General features: G+C 46.8%; 1 protein-coding gene across 1 annotated transcript; it reads left to right on the top strand.

Moving 5' to 3' along the window:
* Nucleotides 1-13,882: 13,882 nt before the first annotated feature.
* On the top strand, nucleotides 13,883-16,604 carry CBLN1 (cerebellin 1 precursor). Its single transcript, XM_059481408.1, has 3 exons — nucleotides 13,883-14,185; nucleotides 14,380-14,499; nucleotides 15,662-16,604. The coding sequence occupies exons 1-3, from the start codon at nucleotides 13,919-13,921 to the stop codon at nucleotides 15,857-15,859; spliced, it is 585 nt and encodes a 194-aa protein (XP_059337391.1). The 5' UTR covers nucleotides 13,883-13,918; the 3' UTR covers nucleotides 15,860-16,604.
* Nucleotides 16,605-17,302: the final 698 nt, after the last annotated feature.

Genomic DNA, 17,302 nt, shown 5'->3' with positions numbered 1-17,302 from the left:
CCGGGAGCCTCCCACTCCTGGGAGCAGCTGGAACCACCATGCCACCCTCTCCAGCCCAGAGCTGCTCCTGCCCTGCCTTGTCCAAATTTAGCCTCGTGCTGGTGAGTGGCCAGCCCTGGTTTGTCCATTGCTGCTGCCAAGCAGATGGCACTGGCTGAGTTCTCCTCACCTTTGCTCAGCAAGAGCTCTAATTTGTGTGTCCTTCTGCTCCCCAGCCAAAACTGGCCACGAAGCCTTACAGGCATGGATTTATTCTTGAGACTTCCAAAGGTTTTTTTACTCTGGCTGGGGCTGACTGACAGGCTCAAGAGTTCCTGTAAGGCAATATGACAGAAAAATAAGAACAGATAGACAGACAGTAATGGCATGACCCTCATTTCCTTAGGAAACCAGGCTAAAAATGAAAATGTGACCTCATACCCTTTGCTGAGGGCTTCCCCTTTGAAAGCCATGATGAGAAAGATATATCCTGGATCAGAAAGGCATGTGGAGATTACTGCAGTCTTGTGACTATATTAAAGGAGTCAAGAAAAAAAACTAATTGTGAATAACTTTTAAGTCCTCCTAAATCACCATTTTTATTAAAATTATCAATAACAATATTATTGTATTTACTTTTCAAAGGAAAAAAATGATGTCATGGTACAGTTACAACCAGGGAGGGATACTTTGGGGACAGAATGCAGAGGATTCCCCTGCCCAAGGGACAGACTGAGGTGAGGGCTGCTGTCCCACACTAGGCTGAAACCATGCAGCAGGTAAAAACAATAGAGAAAGCAGGCTGGAGTCACTGTCCCTTCCCTAGGTGAGGGATGCAGAGAGGGTCCCATTTTTGCCTCAAGTGACAGAAGAGGTGTGGAGTGAGCTCAGGAGAGAAAAGCTCCATGTCCTACCCAGACTCTCCTCACCTACACATTGGTGTAGCTCACAGGCAGTTGTAACCTCTTATGTGGGTGTTCTGTATCTGCATGACTTTAAAGCTTTATTGAAGCTCTTCAGTCCATCCAGTAGTGACCTTGAGAGATCCTCTCAGATGTGCTGGCAGTTGTGAAGTTGACACAGTTCCATACAGGGCACTAAAGCCTTACATACTGGAAAAGTCATTCGGTCTGTTAGAACTTGCATGGAAAAATACAAATATTTCATAAGGACAGATTATTCTCAGGGTATTGATTCCACATTTTGGTCTGCTGAAAACTTGCTGCTAAACAGACCTTCCTACTGGAGAGGCTGAGCAAGGTGGCCATTTCAGACAGAGGCTCTGGGCATTTATTGATTGCACATGAAAACACTAATCATGAAATAGCAAAGATTGAGCATGCTGCTGCCACTACCATTTGCATTAAAAGGTAACACTTCAGTGTTGGGAAGCCAGGACATTGCAGAACATTAAGAGTAGCTGTCCCTCACCACATCCAGCAGGGCAGCAAGTCCCTCAGGCTTCTCATTTTCCAGCACCTAGGAACTGGGACAGCACACACATAATATTGTCTATATTGTTGTCTATAACAAGTAAGTTACCAAATTTATTTGCCATAATAGATAGACACTAAAAATGAAACTCCTATCTCCAGCAAACCTACTGAGTAATTTTTTCTCTCTTACTGGAAAACAACATCACTCTGGGAATTTGAAATGGCTAATTGGTTTTCTATTTGATTCTTGTCATCAATTGAACTTAATTCAATTAATTTCAATCAATTTTTAAAATCAAATTTTTGTGAACTCTATTCCTCCTGACATGCTACTTCTATCAACTGCAGTTAGTTCCTGGCAGATGGGATTCAACAAGGGATCTCAAGCAGCAGTGGCTCCATGAAGTACTTTACCCAACAGGGTCCTGAAACACAGCAGACCCTTAAATGCCAGTTTGGCCTGCTGAGAGAGCAGTGAATTCACTCCACATCTGATGAGAGGATTGAAATGATCAGTTCAGTGGGAGAATCTGTTGTGGGGATGAAAGGCTCAGGGGACCTCACTCATGCTCAGTGGTCTTGTAATTAAATGTTACACACTTGATGAGCATTGCATTGCAAGCCTCAAGGCTAATTTACATGCTACCACCAAAATGTCTTATTTGATTTTGCTTGTAAAAATACTATACAGGCATCATTGCATGTCATTGCAAATGGTTTGTATCAATGATGCTTGGGTGACTTTCAAAATTACTAAAAGCTGTACATAATTACTGCTAAAAAGCCATGTACAGAACCAGTAATGCTTCCTCTACAATAGCTATTTTATGACTAAGATGACTTTCCTGATGTGACTGACAATGTTAGGAAGCATTATGTAGGATAAACAAGCAGCCTGCCAGCAAATAAAGAATAGCTTTTTGGGGAAACAAAGTACTTTGATTCAATTATAGTATTACATGTATCATTAAAGGGTGTCGCTTTTCTGAGAGGTGCCCATAATTCACAACAGGAAGGCAGGATTGGAGAAAAGAGAGAAAAATTAAAGTGAATAGGAGCTCATTGCAAGCATGGTGAGAGATATGATGCCAATATGAGGTATTTACTGGCACATTTAAATGCTTTATGCTGTAAAAGTTGCTTTTTGGTTTGGGACACATGACTCATGGCACTCTTTACTCAAGATGAGGAAAAAGATAAGCTTGTCAAGGCTCTGGGATCCATGTAGCACATATGCCTTTATCAGTTTCATGTTCTGCGGAGGTTATCCCACAAATAGCATTTCCATGCAAGCATATCAGATGGACTTAACTACCTTTTCTTCCAATTCTTTCTTTAATACTCTTTAATACTGACTTCAAAGCACTGCAATGCCATTTTATTGAAATATATTAATAATAATAAATTACAGTTTCATTCACTGAATTCCAGCTCTTAGAAGAATAAACAACCTTCTGCAGATGCAGAAGAAAGGCAGAGAAATATTAGATGACTTACCCACAGTCTGCAGCAGGTGAGTGAAAGAATTAGATACAGAACCTCTGGCCTTTCTTCCAAATAATCTTGCCTGTGTTTGTGCCACAGTAAAATGATTTTGCATATGTCCTGTCTCAGAAATATGAAAAATATATGCAGTATGCAAAGCAGCCAATTGGACTGCCTTTTGGAATATATCATCATTTATGAACAGTGCATCTTGAAACCTGAACAGATTGTGTGCAATTAATTGCAGACTGTCAAAGAGGCTACAGCACTTTACTGCCAATTTGTAAATAAGCCCTAGGATGCAAAAGGACTGAGGCAAGTGAGGTGAGTTCCTGTGGATGGAGGGGAGGCAATGCGCAAATGCAGTGCAACACAATTTTTACACTTCAGCCTTTAAGAATTTTGCTGACCCTGGAAGAAAATGGGATGGTGCAGAGTCATTCAGTGCAGCTAGGTTTCTCTGTAGGTAGATATTTTACATAACCTAAATGAAGAACTCCCAGTTTAATTGAGATGCAAAAATAATAAAGAAGTTATGTGCAGAAAGAAAAATGTACTTCTTATTAAAACCTTGGAAAATACATGTGCATTTTTGTACCTTAAAAATATGCTGAACAATAGTGATGATGTGCAAACAAAGCAGATTCCCTTTATGTCCTGATTATGACCCTCAAATGATCTTTGTTCTAAATATGCTCATGCTGATGGCTGGCCAATACCTGACTGGATTCCTTATCCCTTTGTATCACTGCTGTTCCCATCCTACCTCTCATTGTTTCCCTCACAGATTCAATAAATACAATATGTTTGGTGCCACTGCTGATCTGCTGAGCCAGTCAGTGGCCAGCCCACTGACTCAGACTTGGTCTCAGCTTCAAAAGAAAAATGATGATGTCTGTCTTTCTAGGTTTGAACCCCTCTGGTGAGCAGCATCACAAATGTGGTACAGACCTTCAGTAATTACTGAAGCAGCAGTTTGTCACAAGCTGCCTGCAGCACTGATGGACAATCTGCTGGTGGGTATTGTTAGAGGAAGGAATATGTAAGACATGATATTTGTGACAGGCTTCACTTGGATTTTTTGTTTCAGAGGATGAAATGTACCTGTGGAGGCAGTGTTGATGGAGAACTAGGTACCCATATTCATTAACTATTCTTTCCACCACTGCTGTATTTAATATATATGCAAAAATTACTGCAGTGTAAATAAGAATTTGGCCCAACTAGCGGTGACAATTACATGAAGTGCAATCTGTATCTCCTCAAAAGTTCATCTATATAAGAAGTTTCCAAAACAAGTAGATTTAGCCCTTGAGGAAAAGGAGTTCTCCCTACATTTCCCAGCCACCTTCACACCAGTCATGGAGGGGGTGGTTGCAATGGTCAGCAAATAAAAAAATCTCTTCTCCATTCCTCTGAGCCTTGTACCAGGCCTGGAGCTTACTGCAACCTACAGGCACTTCCCTGTGCTCTGTGAACCTCAAAAAAACTGCAATATAGAAGTCCTCCTCATCTGAAACAATTCCCTTTATTCTTTTTCTGCCCTAATCTTGTAGCACAATTTCAGTTCCAGAAATGACACAAAACACTCAAGTCCATGGATGGTGAGGTAAGTTCAAGGTTGAGAGAAGATGAAAGAAAAAAATGGACTGTCAGCCTGATAGGCTTTGGATGGAACTTTACAGGGAATCAGCACACCAAAGGATGCTTTTGTGGGGAGTACCACAAGCCCAGCTGCCTGCAAAATTAGAAATCTAGAATTGAGAGGCAAGAATTCACTGCTTAACCCCGGGGAAATTAATAGTGACTTTTTGTTTCACAGCTTAATATTTAAACAATGTTGCTCTGATTAGTCAGTGGAAGACATTTTGTTTTCTGTGAGATATATTCTCTCCTCACCAAGTCACGGTGGTTTGCTTCCAGGATTTTCTATTTTCTTTTTTAAACTAGATTGCTCTTGCCTCTAGGAATAGCGGGTTTCCTTCAGAAATGGAACAAAGTTATGCTCCTCCAGCCTTTACTTACTCAAACTTTGAAAATCCGTGCGCCCACATCCCCCAGTTTGTTATTTTGTTGGTTGCACTGAAAGGCTCTCCGGGCTGAAAGGCTCTCTAGGCTGCAGCTTTGGATTCCCCTTAGAGCGGCCGTGCCTCGGTGGCAGCAGAGGCGCCGTGGCCCGGCGGCAGCGCCCGGAGCCCGCAGCTGCGGGGCCCGCCCGGGCTGAGCTCCAGCGGGGCATGCATGGGCTGAGCTCCCGCACGGGCTGAGCTCCTGCACGGACTGAGCTCCCCTCACAGGCTGAGCTCCCCGCTGTGCTCCCCGCACGGACTGAGCTCCCCTCACAGGCTGAGCTCCCCTCACAGGCTGAGCTCCCGCACGGGCTGAGCTCCCCGCTGTGCTCCCCGCACAGGCTGAGCTCCCGCACGGGCTGAGCTCCCGCACGGGCTGAGCTCCCCTCATAGGCTGAGCTCCCTCACAGGCTGAGCTCCCCTCACAGGCTGAGCTCCCTCACAGGCTGAGCTCCTGCACAGGCCGTGCTCCCGCACGGGCTGGGCTCCCCGCAGGGGCTGGGCTCCCGCAGCCCCTCCGCACCGCGCCGCGGTGGCTGCGGGGTTGGGCTCTCCTTCAGAACCACAGACAGCGCTCTAAAATACCCCGGGTGCTCAGAGGATGGAAATGTGCTGTGTTATGGTTTCAGCAAGCAGCAGATGAGCACTGGACACAGTGACAGCCCCCGGTTCCTGCACAAACCCATCTGAACAATCCAGCCCCAGCCCCTGACCGTGCTCATTAAAGTTATTGTGATGCCCTGTGATGAGTGCAGAAATCACTGTCCGTGAAAAGCAGGGTTCAGTAAGCAGCATGGCACAGTGTCCATGTGCTGGCTAACACGTTTAACCCACAATTACCAGGTTAGGGGATTTTCAGATGAAAATCAGGAGAAATTGTTTGGTATTCAAGGTTTTTTGCCCTCCCCCCCCTCCCCTCTTTGACACTTAAGTAATAATTTTCAGTTGAATATTTTTATCTTTATCTGTAGCTGCCAGTGTCTTTAACAGTTCAACCCATTCCTCTTGCCTCTACCCCTGCAGGTGCTCATGGAAATTGAGACCAGTCCCAGCTGTGTCTGTTGCCAGCAGGACAGTGCAGTGTCCCCAGCTCTGCTGAGGTTCCAGTGTGTGGTGAGGCACACAAATGGTATCCTGGGATGCTAATGTGTATGTCATGTAGTGCTTGTATGCCACAAAGATTTTAGGGGGTAAAATAGGGAAAATTTATTATTTTCTTTCGAAACAGCTTTTGTCTTCCATCGTCCCTTGAGATCTGCTCCTCACAACAAGCTTGGGGTGCAGTGTGCACTTCTTTCCCTTACAAAGGCTCTGCTCCTTTTCAGAAAGGCTTCCAGAAGGACACTGACAGTACTGAGTCCCACCCAGTCTGCTTGCTTTCAGCAGCCCTACTCGCCTGCCCTGCAAGAACAGAGAGGAAATTTTCCCTGCTCTCTGGAGTAAGGTCCTCCATCACCATGTCACTAAAGAAAACAGGCTGCTTGGTAGCTAAGGAAAACTGCTGACTTTAAACCTGAAATAAGGCTCTATCATTTACACTAATGAGCTCACTGGTGGGGACTTTGTAAAATTTTATGATAAAAAGTAGCTGTAGTCAGTGTTTGATAGAATTTACTATTTTACTTTTTTTGCTGAGATGGACATAACTACTAATCATTTTCCCATTCAAACCTAAAGAGAAATAAGTGCAGGAAGAACTGTCCCACTAGAAATTCAAAGATCTTGTAAGTAATCCATTATTATTAATTTTTTTAACCATGGGTTGGTCTAAATTCTTCTGGGAAATGCTACAGACATTTTTAACAAGTTGAATAGCAAATAAGTTACTCAGAAGAAGCCCTTAATTAAATACCAATATTTCAGGATTTTAATTGTTTGTGGCTTATGGTTCCAAGTTAACCTCCTAGATCTGCTAGTCCTGTCAGATGTGATTTCTGATGGAAGAGTGCCCTGGGATGCACCCTGGGGTAGCCCTGTGATAGGTTCTGAGCCAGGATTCCACATATGCCCAATATGTGCAGTGAATAAGGGGAGGTATCTAACAGGCTTTGTTAATGTAGACTGTCAGAGCAGTAAACGACAAGGGCTAAGGAAATCTCTCAGCTACTGTAGCTTGCAAAGACCTAAACCATTCAATTCTGAGCCAGAATAAATGAGTCTGGCTGGAGAGAGCAACTGCACTATAAAACTAGCAAAAATGGAAGAAAACAAAGGGGTGAAAGCAAGCAAAGAGGAATAAAGATGTCTCCAGCTAAAGGACTGGAAAACTAACCCAGGTTGGCATCCATGTGAGTGATGAATGAAGTTACAGCAGATTTTTTTCTCCCTCTCTGTCTTTAGGATTTTTTTCTCTGCCTACTCCATTTGAGGTGTTTAGCCTCCACACAGTCACTGGTTCAACACTTGAAAAAGGTGAGCAGAGATGCAATACAGTGCATGGGCTTCACTGCCTGTGAGCCCTCACTGCTGCATGCAGACCATAAATAAGTCCTAATGAAATATTCCACGTGGTGGTTGTTCCCCTGCAGCCTTGTTTTCTGCTTGGGCCAGCTGTGTTTCTGCAGTGCTGTCTCAGCCACCACGTCCTCTGAACAGTTGTGGATTTATGGCTTCAACTCATTCCTTTAACCACAATTTGGGAAGGGGTGCTGAGGTGTGGGATAGGCACTGACCCAGAGCAGGAACAGCCAAAAGGACACAGAGAGCATGGACACTTGGCTGTGGGTTTAATGCTGCCAAAAAGAAAGGGACAGACAAAAGGAAGAAAGTATTTAGCAAACTGGAGAAAAGGGTGTGGAATGGGTACATGAGGGACAGCTGGTCTATGGGCTGTCACTGAGGTATTTTCCAACTCCATGAGTCCTGCAAGCACTGGGAACATGACTGACTGACAAAAAGGATCAGTGTGATAGATTATGAAGTGGCTGAGAAGCTGGTCTTGCATGCAATTGATCAAAATTATTATAACCTTTCAAGAACACTTGGCATTTTCCATGAAAATGTAGTCAAATCCATGGTTGTTTTATCTTTGTCTTCTATGGCTCATCATTCAATTTTAATTTCCTGCTACCTAAAAGTTTGTCTGTCTCCTTCCCTCCATCCTGCCATCCCTTTGTCCCCAATACAGAAGTGCAGAAATGTTGCTCTTGCTGCTTTTCCCTGAGAAGAGCAGCCACTAGAGGGAAAGATGCACACAAAAAATTCCCCTTTAGCACCTCTGGGGCTTCCTTTGTAAGTAAAAACAAACAAAAAAAATCAGAATATTACCCAGCATTTGTAAGGTGGTCTAATTTATCCTTTCAGATAAAGTATATTGAATGAGATTATTTTTAGTATTGCAGTTGCATTGTACATCATGAAACACAGCCAAAATTAAGGGCCAGGGAAAAAAATCATTGGCTAAATTACACAGAGGAGATTGGATTACCTGTTCAAACAGAGCTCTTAATTCTGTGTATAAATAGAATCCACAAATACAAGTGCACTGCAGTAGAAAATAAAGCCAGCCAACAGCCCCTAATAACCCTTAATTATTAGGAGTTTCAGTTAACATTTGGACAGCTTTGGTCTTAATTCTTTTAGGTTTGAAGAGGCAGCGTGACCGAGGTGGCCCCATTTACAATTACAGAGAGCACACATGCTGCTCCAGCCCGTGGTGGCTTCAGCTGAGCCTTCTCTGGCAGCTTGGACTGGGATTTTGCCCTGTTAAAATACAATTACCTATCTGAATTGCAACTAATTTCCAGTTTGAGTTAATCTTTTGTAACAATGCACTTGTTTTGACAGAAGTCCATGACAAGAAAAACAAACTGAGCTCCTGACCTTGGCATCATCACTCACTTTGGAAATTTTTGTACCTGAAAGAAAATCTGCTGATATTCCACGTGAGTAATAAATTATCCCACATCATCAGTCAATACAGCAACAGAGATCTGTTGCTGTGCATGCCATAGGTAAATGCAGCTGTAAAACAGACATCTCAAGGTAAGACTGAAATCCAATGTTACTTTAAAAAAATATATCTTGATAGTGCTATTCTAGACATGGACATTTACAATTGTATAAACCAGAATGTTTAATATTTGTCTCAGGGATGGGGTTTTCAAATGTCCTTAGCAGTGAGTTAATATTCCTTCCCATTTCCAAAGTTGCCCTATGTAATACATATGTGAAATCAGAAATCAAACACTGTATTGCAAGCAGGCAGTAAAATTCAGCAGATGAAATTTATTATTAATTTATCTTTGTGAGCTGTGTTGTTCTTCAAAATATACAAGCCCAGTATAAGGCCTGTGTAGCCCAAGGATCCTTCAAGGTAGATAATTTGACATTAATTTACTGCTGCAATCCCCACTTGGTTAAGACTGTGTAACTCTTTCCCCTTTGACCTTCTGTTAGTAACTACCTGTATCCATCAAAAATTCCCACTCCTGAGACTCAGGTTTGCCAAAAATGTGAACTGCAAGAGTTGAATTTTTATTTCAACATTTTATCAATTTTCTTAACATTACAACACACATGAAGGCACAGGGAAAACACTAAGCTTATATTATTTTATATTCTCTAGCAAAAGCAATATCTAAAAGTGAAAATCAAAACTATTTTTCTATAGAAAAAAAAAAGTGCATGATTAATGTTGGGAAACAACCTGGTTTCATTTGATCAAATAAAATTACAGAAGTTTGAGACAGGAATATACAGAAACGATCACCTGGCTGTTGTCAGGCACACACCTCAGAAAGCGCAGGCACTCTCTGGTGTCCATCCCTGGCCTGGTGCTGCTCTGCCCTGGCCCCAAACCTGTCTGTGCCATTTTATGAATTTCCTCTGCTGAGTACAACCTGCACAGGCAAGCAAGAGGCACAGCAAGTCCTGGGCCTTTTTTATTCTACAGCGTGGAGCATTACAGATAATTCTGCTGGCTGGCACCCTGGCAGTGCATCTGCTCCTGCTGTGCACTCTCTCAGTGAACTCAGCCTGCTCCCGAGATGCCTCACTTGCTGTGGAAGCTGAAGGTGACACCATGGGCAAATCACCATAAATACATGCAAACCTCTCTTACAACAGCAAATCAGATTGTTCTAGACAGAGCACAGTATGGATCAGCAAGAGCGGGTTCTCTCTAAATCTCATTTTCACACATCTTCAGACTTTGTACAGAATCCCAGCAGATGCTTGGGAAGACAAGTATCTTAAGTTTATGTGGGCATATATAAACTCTTGAATTGCTTTTTGCTGCTTATAGTTCATAAACTAATACAGCAGTGAACAAACTGCATTTTCAGAATTGTGAACAAACTGCATTTCATATAAGTTATCCAGTTATGGACCAGACCTTGAATTTCTTATTCAAGAAGGATTAAATCAAAAGGGAAGTAGTCTGTGAAAAGGTGAATTTATACACAGCAAGCTAAACTCTTGCTAAATTATTCTCTTGAAGGAAATAAAAAGGTTTCCAGTAGATTTCTCTATACATGTTTTCAGAGAAGTTTATGCTTGTTCCCCTTAGACACTTTCTTCATGAGTGAAGCTGAAGTTAGATGTGTAGTGAGACTGAGTTTTAAGGATGGTTTTCCTAAAATAGGATTAAGGCTCACTGACACTGTAATGGAGGCCAGGTAGTGCTGCTGCTGCTTATTGGCTAAACTATATTTTGGTTTCTACATATAAAAGTTCAGTATCTAGGAGCTTTAAGCTTGCTTCTTCAGAGGTAAAAAAAAATGGTTATTTTAGTGTCTCCATAGTTTTTTTTCTGGTACAAAATAAGCAACCCTGTCATGATCTGAGCAGGATAGTAACCAGTCCTGAAGTGATGCTTCAGGGACTTAAGTAGGATCATTCCATTTTTTTTTTTTTCTGTCCAGATTATTTCCAAATTGTTTGTTTGGGGTTTTTTTGGTGTTTTTGTTTTGTTTGGGGTTTTTTTGTTTCTTTAACCTGGGGTGAAACACTAGGGGAGTTCTATAAACTCATAGTCTGCAGTCAATTTGTCAATATTGAGGTCAGGGTGAGTTACCACACAATGGACAGTTCACATATTTTTACCACATCCACAACAGTTTTTTCTTAAAAGCAAACACCAAAGACCAAAGAGCTCTGCTTGACAAATATATCCATTTCAGACCAACATCTACAACATCTATTACCATTTGTTAATACCTTGACACCATTTCCAGTGTATCTCAATGACCATTGCCCTCTTGGATCTCAATGACATTGACTAACACTGCAGTTTGTAATTAGATGGGGTAACTCCTGGCCCTCTGTAAGCATCTGGATTTCAGATTTCCACTTCTAGATGGGGAGCTCTTTCCTACACATCACAAATTATGCCCTGTGTTTATGTATCAGTCCCCACACCCTCCTGCTGAGCCCCTCTTCTTTGTGCTCAGTACGAGTCAGAGACTGTTGTCACCACAGAGAGAATCAACACAACTGCCTAGTCAGCTGCATGTGACATTTAATGAAAATGAAGTCGGGTCTAATTTGCATGGCAGGTGTTACATTATTACAGCAGAGCTGCAGAAGCTGGGTGCTACAGTGCTAGTCAGGTGTGCAGGAATGAATGTCACTGACAAAGAGGGTGTCTGGCACAGGAATCCTGGCACCCCCTTGTCTGCCTGCCCACCTCCTGTGTGAGATAAAGTGACATATTTGTTCATTTTTCCAGGTGCCCTGTTCTGGCTCTTTCTGCTAACTCCATCCACAGAGTCATTGGAGTACTCAAGGAGCCTGGGGGTAGGAGGCCCACCCAGCCTCCTGCCACGGGGTCACCACACCAAACAATTCCAGCTCTGGCAGACTCTCCAGCCCTCAAACCCACAAGCTGCACCTGAAGAGCTCTATAGCACAAGAGAATTGATTTCTGTCATGCACAAGAAGTGTCTTACAAGAGAAATACATGAATATTTTTTTATGAGTCATGTGTGTTGAAAGAACACGTATGTTTCTTTGAGTCAAGTGCTCAAAAAAATTAAAAAGGCAGCATCATGCTCCTTCTGTTTCCATTTCCCCGAGTCATTTTGCCAAAATGACAAGAATGCAAAATGCTCATTTTCACTAGTTTTTATTTGGTTTAGCCTTATTAGTACCCCTTAGAAATATAAATTTGATTTTAAAGTTTCTGATTCTGATTTCAGACTGTTAAGACTGTCAGCAGCAACAATACATTGTAAATCTTAAGCTCCTGTCTTGAAGTAAAACGTAACACACCTTCTAACAGGCTGTGGCTCCACCCACTCACTTTCTACTTCTCAGGAGAATATTTGTTTCTATTTTATTATCTCCCCAACTTCCTTCTGACCACTGTTCTTCCCCTAGAATCATCTTGCCACTACATTGGTTTCCAGCCTGCCTCGCTGCGGAACATCTAAAGCGCGGGGTGTTTGGACCCTCCCTGGGAGGCTCCTGATGCCATTGGCTCCCGCTACATCCCGTCCCCTCCGAGCCAGCCAGTACCAACCCACGGGCACACTGAGACTTCACAGACTGTCTGAACAACTTTACGGACACTCATTTAACTTTGCAGGGCAGCTATATGGACAAAGTTTTATTTATAGCAGTTTTCAGAGAGAGAGACCCCAAGTAAAAAATCTTACGAATCACACAATTGGAACAGCACAATAAAATAAAGTAAAGCATTTACCAAAATTTATAATGATTTGCACTGGAGCCCAGTTTTGGATGACATTCAGTTTCCCAGAGAAGATGCTAAACCTCCACAAAAGTTTTTATCTCTGAAGTTTAACTTTGTAAACAGATCTGCCAGTTAGAAAATAACTCTGTTCCAGTCGTTTGTTTCTAATCTCTTCATTTACAATCCCGGGTGATGATTTCTTGACAGCACATCCAGAACGAACACAGGTCAGACGGCCACCGAGACGAAGCAATCTTTGCACCTTAGGAAACAACGCCGACGCTGAAGCCGCGCTCCGGGCGGGTCCCGTGGCGGGGCAGGGCACAGAGTCCTGGCCCGGCGGGACTGTCCGTGTCAGCAGGGCGCTCTGCCGGCCACGAAAGGCACAGACGGTGCCGGAGTTGCTTGCTCGGGAAGCCGTGCGGTTTGTTCCTCCCCGGGATGCGAACGAGGCGGCTGAAGAAGACAGCGGAGCCTGACACTTCTGAGAGGGGGACCCGCGGCATCCCGTCCCTCGGTGCGATCTCCGGCGGGAGGGGCGCGGGGTCACAGCCGGTGATGCTCCGGCTGCTGGGAGGCGGCGGCGGCCCTTTGCCTGGGCAGCAGCCCGCTCCCTTCCAGCCCGTCTCGCCCAGCCGCACCGCGGAGAGCCGCGGCCCCGCTCCGCCCCACGGGCCCTCAGCCCGGCTTCGCCCGACGGCCCCGGTCCGAGCCGCTCCGCGGGAGTTCTGGAGCCCCGCCCTGCCTCAGCCCCGCGCGGCGCCTCCGCGCCCCGGCGCTCCTACCTACGCGGCGCGGTGCGGTGCGGTGCGGTGCGGTGCGGGCGGCTGCCGGGCACCTGCTCCCGCGCCCGGGCCCGCGCCGCCCCACAAAAGCGGCGGCGGCGGGCGGCGGCAGGCGGACTGCGCGGCCATTGGCGGCGGCGGCGCGCGGCGGGCGCCGGTTGGGCCGGGCGCGGCGGAGGCGGGCGCGGGGCGCTGACGCCAGCGCGGGGCCGGTGGGGAGGCGGGGCCGCGCCCCGCGCCGTCTTTGTGCTCGCCGGCAGCCCCGGCAGCGCCGCCGCCTCCCGCCGCCTCCCTCAGCCCCGCTCGGCGCGGCGGGCGGCTCCGCTCCGCTCCGAAGCGCTCGGCCCCCGCTCCGCTCCGCGCCGCGGCGCTCCGCGCTATGTGTGCCGGCGCTCCGGTGCCTCCTCGCGGCCGCTTCCCACCCGGCGGGGCGCGCTCGGCCCCGCTCTGAGCGCGGCGGGGCAGGGCAGCGAGCGGAGCGGAGCCCGGACGGTGCCGCCCGGCGCGGAGCGAAGGGAGCGCGGCGCCATGCGGGGCTCGAGGCTGGGGCTGGGGCTGGGGCTGCTGCTGGGCGCGGCGTGGGTGGCGTGCGGGCAGAACGAGACGGAGCCCATCGTGCTGGAGGGCAAGTGCCTCGTGGTGTGCGACTCCAACCCCACCTCCGACCCCACCGGCACGGCCCTCGGTATCTCCGTGCGCTCCGGCAGCGCCAAGGTCGCCTTCTCCGCCATCCGTAGCACCAACCACGAGCCCTCCGAGATGAGCAACCGCACCATGATCATCTACTTCGACCAGGTGCGGCGGGCGCGGCGGGGCTCGGGCGCTCCGGGGCTCGGGGCGCGCCGCCGCGGGAGAAGTTGCCGGGGCCGGGCCGGGACGCGCCGCCCCGCGGGGCCCTGCCGCGGGAGGGGGGGCGCTGGGAGCCGGGGCGCAGCGGGGCTGGGCGGCGGTGGCCCCGCGTTGGTGCTGACGGTGCCCTTCCCTTACAGGTACTAGTGAATATCGGCAGCAACTTCGACTCGGAGCGGAGCACTTTCATCGCGCCCAGGAAAGGGATTTACAGTTTCAATTTTCACGTGGTGAAAGTGTACAACAGGCAAACCATCCAGGTCAGCCCCGAGCGCCGTCGCCGGGCTCCGCGGGCGGGAGTGGACGGGTCGGCGGGGACGGGGCCGTGCGGGCGGCGGGGCGGGACGTGCCCCCGAGCAGCCGCGGGAGCGCAGACCTGCGGCGATTCTCCGCCCCGGGGGACGGTGCCCAAGGGGCCACGGAGCCCCACCAGGCCTCCGCTCGCCCCTCTCCGCATGAGCCGTCCCGGGATGGGAGGTGATCGGCCGCCTGCCGCTGCCTCCCAGCTTGTCCGGGCCCTCGGAGTGCCCAGTGCCGCGGAACGCTGGCGGGAGCATCCCTGCTCAGAGCCCCTGGGAACGGCCGTCCCTGGCAGGCTTCTCACCTACTCTGCTATGGCAGAAGGTTTCATAGGGATTTGGGGTTCAGGGAGGTGCCTATGACATGGAAACGATAATGAATCTGTGCATGTCTGTGCAACTACCCTGTATGTACCTGCATTTTCTACGGGGTTTGATGCATATGCTGCTCTAGGTAGGGTTAATAAATTACCGGCCTGAAGCCAGGTAGTGTAATCAGGGCAGGAAATCTGACTGTATAATGATGCACTTTGCAAAGGTGTGTGGACAGCTATATAGCACCGTTCTGGTGCAAGTGGCTTAACAGCTCTAGCTTGGGCAGGTAGTGCATTATTAATGTGGGGTGTGTAGTCCCGGGATCATTACCGCGAGCTTAGCAGAACTTATTGACTGTGTTGTGGCATATTGTCTTTGCTGCCTAACAAAGGAAAACTACCCCTTGAATACACTTCAAAGGCCCTGACTCCGGCGGCTGTGGCTCTGCTCCTCGCTGCCTCTGAGGTTTCGCATAAAGCCATCTTTCAATAAGTACAAGCAGACCTCTTTTCATAGCCTGAAAACACAGGCACCCTATTGAAATCCTCCAAAATAGGATCAATGTCCTGCTTTATATGTACCGGGTGTTTTGATGTGGTTGTCAGTCTAAAACAGTGCTGAAAGACTTCTTCCTTTGGAGTACATACCTTAGCTGGGTTTAGACTGGTATTTCTTTTTTATGGGGCTGGAGTTTCAGCTGTCAGAAGAGGCCTTTCCTTAACTAAGCATTTTGCCTGTTAGGCGAGCCCCAGCGGTGTCATTGTCTGACTTTAATTGACAGAGGGCTTTGTTTTATCTTGCTCTTTAGGTGAGTTTGATGCTAAACGGGTGGCCAGTGATTTCTGCCTTTGCAGGGGACCAAGATGTGACCCGAGAAGCTGCTAGCAATGGAGTACTGATTCAGATGGAGAAAGGAGACAGAGCTTATCTAAAACTGGAGAGAGGAAACTTGATGGGAGGCTGGAAGTATTCAACATTCTCTGGATTTCTAGTGTTCCCACTTTAAATCACTTCTCGTCCAAGAAAAGGGAGAAATCTCTTACAAGTTCCCAAGTCAAAGCTGGGTTTGAAGAGTCATGGACAGCAGACTTTTTACATTCAAATATTAAAGAAGCTTAATCCTGCTTAGGTTTGTGTACATCTGCTTTGAAGAATTACTACTTATTTTTGTTGTGTTGCAGCCAACAGGCAGGAGACACTATAATTGATCAAACCCCCATTTATATTCTTCTCTCTCCTCCCACAAAATTAGTTCCCATCTCTGTGTCATTGGTGTAATTTGCCATTGTTCCCCCATGGCTTCTGCCTCACACAAGTAGACTTTAGATATTTTCATTGTTCTTTACAGCATATTTTGTAGTTTTGTTTTTAAAACATGTTAATCTTGACTCTTTCTCTGAGTTTAACTTTTAAAAAAAGAAAAAAGCAAAGTATTTTTTGAATACATGGATGCCATGATGGAAGGGGAAATGCAATTCTTGCTGTGTACTGGCTGGCAAAAGGAAAAATTTCTACATGAAGAACTATCCACAGCCAAGGCTGACTAGAGTATTTCAATATTTCTATGTAATTCTGAGTGATTGTGAAATTTAAGGCTGCTAAATGTTTTGATGCTTGTTTTGCTCTTGTACAACGTGGCCCAACTAAACGCCAGGAAGTATATTGAACTTTTACTATTACTCTGTAATATATGTGTGAATATTGAAAATTAATTTTTGCTTTAATTCAATAAAGTTTAAATGGGACTTTTATTTTTCTTAACCAGAAATAAGGTTTCTCACTGCAGGTAGGCCGGGGGAGGAGGCTCGGCGGGGTCGGCTCGGGGGGCGCGGGTTAGGGTTAGGGTCAGCTAACTAACCCAGCTCCCCGAGCCCTGCGGGCGGTGCCGCAGCCCGAGCGGACCCGTCCATACGAGGGAGTTTCACGCCGTCTCTGATACCCACTTATTTATAGCAATTATCTGTATTATATTCTCTAAACCAGATCGCCTTTTATACGGCTGCCTAAAACCACCTGACCATGTGCACTCGAGGCTGGTACTATTGATTCGCTGGTATTATTTGTTTACCGTCTTTTGAAGACATAAATGCTATAATTTTGCAGTACTCAAAGAGATGACTACTTTTATTAAAAGGTGCGTACCGAGGATTTCGATTGTATCTAAACTTAATGTGAAATAAATCGGTGAAAAGACCCCGGGCTGTGTGCGTGGCGCGGCGGCGGCTGGAGCGGGGCTGCCCCGGCTGCGGCGCCAGCGCAGCCGCGCCAACCCCCGGCTCCCGGGAAGGAATTTAATTAGCTCCAAGACTGGGGGATTAATACGAGCACAATAAGCAACGCTTCTCGCTTTATTCACAGGTTCTGCCCTGGAAACAGACCGGCGGGGCGGGCGGGGACGCGCTCCGCGAGGGGCGGCGGTGGGGATGGGGTCGGCCGGAGCCGGGAATGG

This window comes from Ammospiza nelsoni, chromosome 13 (genome assembly GCF_027579445.1).
Source record: "Ammospiza nelsoni isolate bAmmNel1 chromosome 13, bAmmNel1.pri, whole genome shotgun sequence".
Taxonomy (NCBI): Eukaryota; Metazoa; Chordata; class Aves; order Passeriformes; family Passerellidae; genus Ammospiza; species Ammospiza nelsoni.
The sequence above is the reverse complement of the archived record's forward strand: the minus strand, read 5'-3'. Positions and strand labels throughout refer to the sequence as shown.